The following is a 4,205-nucleotide window of genomic DNA, read 5'->3' as shown; positions in this document are numbered from 1 at the left end:
TATATATTTGTACAGGACGCCGGAAGGACAGTATGTGTCCCCCCTATTTGGGTTGGGGTCCCTTTAAAGGGCAACAAAGTGTTAACTGTCAGGCAGGAGGAAGTGGCTAGAAAACACTGGAAATGCCACAAAACCTATGGAGGAGTTGGAGTAGAACAGGTGTGCAGTGAACGCCATGTGAGTTTCTGAGCTGGACTGGGCTTTGCTGAGAACTGGTTGTTCTGTGGAAAGTTCCTAGAAATCTCTGGGACTCTGGTAGTATTCCTGTGAGCAAGATTTAAGTTGGTGAGACTCTATTTTATTTTGTTATATGCTGAGGTTAAGCTATTTTTTTGTTGGATTGCCTTGGATGTCTGCCTTTGGAAAAATAAAGACTGTTGGATGAGAGGTTCTAGGATTGATTATTGTAAGTGTCCAAAAATTTTAATGAATGTTTCTTTCACAAAGCTCAGTCACTTAGATCTCATAACAAAAGGACCCCCAAACCAAATGGGGATCCTTAGAGAAGTTAATGTAAAGCAAACAGGGGCTCCACCAAATATAGAAGAGTCAAAAGTGGTTTTATTGCTAAAAAGTACAAAAAAATGACTAAAAATATGTATGCAGTTGAATTTGTATCAATTAAACTATTTTGGACTCTTCTACATTTGGTGGTGACCTTGTTTGCTTCAACTAAGCTTTTTATGCATAGCCACAAATGTCCAGAAATAGCTAAAACACAACAAACAAAAAAAAAAACGAATCACAATTTATAAATTCAACTGCATTCAAAATTGAAGTAATCACTATTTGTACATTATGAGCCTTGGTGTTGCCCCCTACAACCCTTTTTGCCTTAAAGAGAGGTCTTTGGATGCAATGTCTGGTGAGTGTGGATCATTTACTGTATGCGTCACCATGCCTTTTTGGAGTATATGGAGTTACTTTTAGGTAACCTCAATCTCAGTTTAGTCACCACTATCTATGTCCCATCATTATCTCTTTCATAGATTGGCGTAGGAAGCACACCAAAGGAGATTACAATCTAATCTGCCTACCCCACAGACAGAAGACCCAGTCTGAGACAGAAGGCTAACCCTATGTTTTTAGACTGTGGGTGAAAATACCCACAAACATAAAAACTCCATGCAAGTAATGCCTGTGACAATCAGACCCAGATACCAGCACTGCAAGCTAAGAAGGCTGCTGACCGCTTAGCCCCTGTGCTACACTTCACAGCTTTAAAACAATCTCAGAAATTATCGATAGCTAATTTTAACAAGTGGATGGAATAGTTTAAAGTCGAAGTCTTGGCAGATACAAAAAAACACAAAGCAAGCAGTGCAAGTACCAGAATCTGAGCTGGTATCAGACTTGTATAATCCCTGTACAGCAGAACTCAAAATGGGGCAGGGAGAAGAAGCACAAGAAGCCAATCAGGTGTGATGTGGTGCTCACCTGACACCAAGGGAAATAGTGATAGGAGGAGAGAATGGAGTGACAGAGACAGAGAAATAACTTCCTCACTCTGCTGCTCCTCTTTTTCACTGTTCAGTCATAGGCTGGGGGAGGGACAAGGCCTGTAAGTGGTACTGAACTTCAGCAGAGAAAAATCAGCTCTTCTGCTGTGCTGTGTGGCAGAGCTGGGTAGATCTTAGGACGGGAAGAACTTCTACAAATCCTTTGGCAGGAAAAAATAACTCCAATATGTATATTTGTGTTTTTGCATTTAAATGTACAGCAATTGAATCCAACAAAAGGACAAATAACCTCACTTACCCACTAGGAATGCTCTTGACAATCCCAGCCTTGTATTTTTCTTCAAAGTTTACTGCATACGAAATCCCTGTCGCCACCACCGTCTAATGAAAATAAAATGGAAAACAGTGTATCCTTTCCTACAATATACACCAGGTTCCGGAGTCTTCATTCAACAATCAAATAATAATTTATGCAGAGCCATCCCTATAGTGAGGCAGCCTGAGTCTGTTGCCTTAGACAGCACCTCTTTAGGTCACATGGGTTGCTAGAAGCTGAGTGGGGCGCTCTGGCCAGCATCCCACCCAGCTCTTGGTAACCAGTGATGTCAGTTAGCTGGGCGGGATGCTGGCCAGAGCTGAGTGGTGCACCACCAGGACCCTATCAATGCCTCCTATGTGATAGCACAGAGGAAGTGGCGACATGGAGGCATCAGGGTCTATTAGACCTATAATGTTACCTATTGCCCCCCGAAGAAGCTGATGAAGCCCAGATTGTGCCTCATTAGCTTCTTCAGCTAAAGCAGCTGGAGAAATGACAGCCTGAAACCGGAAGTGGCAAAATCATTGTTGTTTCCGGTTTCAGTAATCAGAGGGGAGATCAGCCACTAAAAGTGTACTGAGTTCCCCCCGATCCAGCCACCAACACCCACTGTGTTGGTCCCAGGCCCGCAAGGGGGGCAGAGGAGCCTGGGATAGCTAACAAAGATGGCGGAGGGGAGCACACACTCCGAACCTGTATACAAGTGATTAGATGGCTCTACAGCCACCCAAACACTTCTATGTTAAAACTGATAGCTGGCTGCAAAGAACTATACCAAGATCATAGCTGTTGTAGCTCGATATAACCAGGACCGCACATTTTATATACATATTATGGTTCGGAAGACAACTTATCATCAACTTAAACAATTATTTTAAAGTATTTTAAAAGCTTACTTGCAGCATCTTTCATTTAATCATTTTTTATTAACTTGAAATCCAACTTTGAATTTTCTAGAAAATTTGACTAGTCAGTTCTGTGGCACAGCCCCCTCCATCCTTGCACATTATAGCCTTCTTCTATTCTGGGAGAGTCTGTGCTGGCCCAGTTCCTCTGCCTCTCGCTTCACCTTGCTACATAACCGGGAGAGGATAAAAGAGGAGCACTATAGAGTGTTACTGGATTGATAGTTCTGATAGTCAGCTGGGGCTGTTGACATCACATCCAAGAGTGATGCTGGCCATCATTGAACCCCGAAGAGAACAGGCAAAGTATGACAGGGGTCAATGCTGGAGAGAAAATAAGTACTGCAGCAAGAGGTGCTGAAGTTCTTCAATGGTGCTTCTTCTGGACAACTTCGTCTAAGGCGATGCTGCTCCAGGGAAGGGAGGGAATGGTCACGAGGTGGGGAGAAAACTTGTGGTTGTTCTGCTTATTTGCTGTTCTTGGGGGTAAATGCCTGATCACTCTGTCAGCGGCTCTGTCTGGCATCCCACCCAGCTCACTGAAGTCATTGGTTGCCAGGAGCCCGGCAGGATGCCAGCCAGAGTCTCCTGATCAGCTCATGGCAACCAGATGTCAGGGAGCTGGGCAGGAAGCTGCACAGAGCGTCACAGTTTGCTAAGAGCTGTTAGCAACCTGGGACGCTGTGGCCGCCCCTCTACCAGGACGACAGAGCTAAGGTATGTGCTATTTTTAATCTTTACTTGGACAAACTCAGATACACCAATTGAATTAGAAAGAGTCACTCCTTTATTAGGGCCTGGACCAATGGATCACACTAGGCCCAAGTACATAATTTACGGAGTGCATTACTCCACAAAGAAACAGGAGATACAGCAACTGGCCTTGCAAAAAAATCAATATATTCTGATGGAGCTCAGATTCCTCTTTTTCCAGATGTGTTAAATGCATCTTCCTAATCAGATGCATTTCGAATTCTTCCCTTGGATAAAATCCATGAAGCAGGAGCCATGTACAATTGGGGATTCCCCTTACATTTTTTGGTGAATAATTCAGGTCGTACCTTCATTCTAAGATCCCCAACAGACTTCCAAGCAGCCTCTCTTTAAATGCTCAAATGAGAAATACATACAAAGCCACCATAGTTGATGGTTTTGGTCAAAATTACACTACCGGATGAAATGCACGTCCGTTTCTCTGCTTACCACAATGATCTCTATCGGAATCGGAACGCGGAGTTTATGCTTGAACCGCTCGTTTACCTCCTTCACCGCAACACATACGAGGAAGGCCAGAAGTCCGGCAATGAAATCACAGATATTGGTTTGTGCAATGTTCTTGAAGATGTCTATAATGGTCTAGAAGTTAAGAAAAAGAAGGAATAGTAACATGAAACTTGTCTTACGACATTAAAACCAGTGGACAGGCAATCAGATTATTTTATTCTCTAAGGTGCACAAGCTAGACAGGTTTGAGGTGGTCCATTTATTTTAATCTCTCACTCACTCACTCTCTCTCTATAT

The 4,205-nt window shown here is 43.3% G+C and overlaps 1 protein-coding gene across 1 annotated transcript in view; it reads right to left on the bottom strand.

The window, feature by feature from the left end:
• The window catches only part of LOC108797972 (pendrin-like), a 63,368-nt gene that overhangs the window by 18,390 nt on the left and 40,773 nt on the right, over positions 1–4,205 (bottom strand). The window contains exons 6-7 of the mRNA XM_018569661.1: positions 3,888–4,040; positions 1,759–1,841 (exon numbers count right to left, since the gene is read on the bottom strand). Coding sequence (XP_018425163.1) covers positions 1,759–1,841; positions 3,888–4,040 — 236 coding nt within the window. The remainder of the gene's footprint in view (positions 1–1,758; positions 1,842–3,887; positions 4,041–4,205) is intronic.

Source organism: Nanorana parkeri, unplaced genomic scaffold (assembly GCF_000935625.1).
Source record: "Nanorana parkeri isolate BGI_ZX_2015 unplaced genomic scaffold, ASM93562v1 scaffold1376, whole genome shotgun sequence".
Taxonomy (NCBI): domain Eukaryota; kingdom Metazoa; phylum Chordata; class Amphibia; order Anura; family Dicroglossidae; genus Nanorana; species Nanorana parkeri.
The sequence above is the reverse complement of the archived record's forward strand: the minus strand, read 5'-3'. Positions and strand labels throughout refer to the sequence as shown.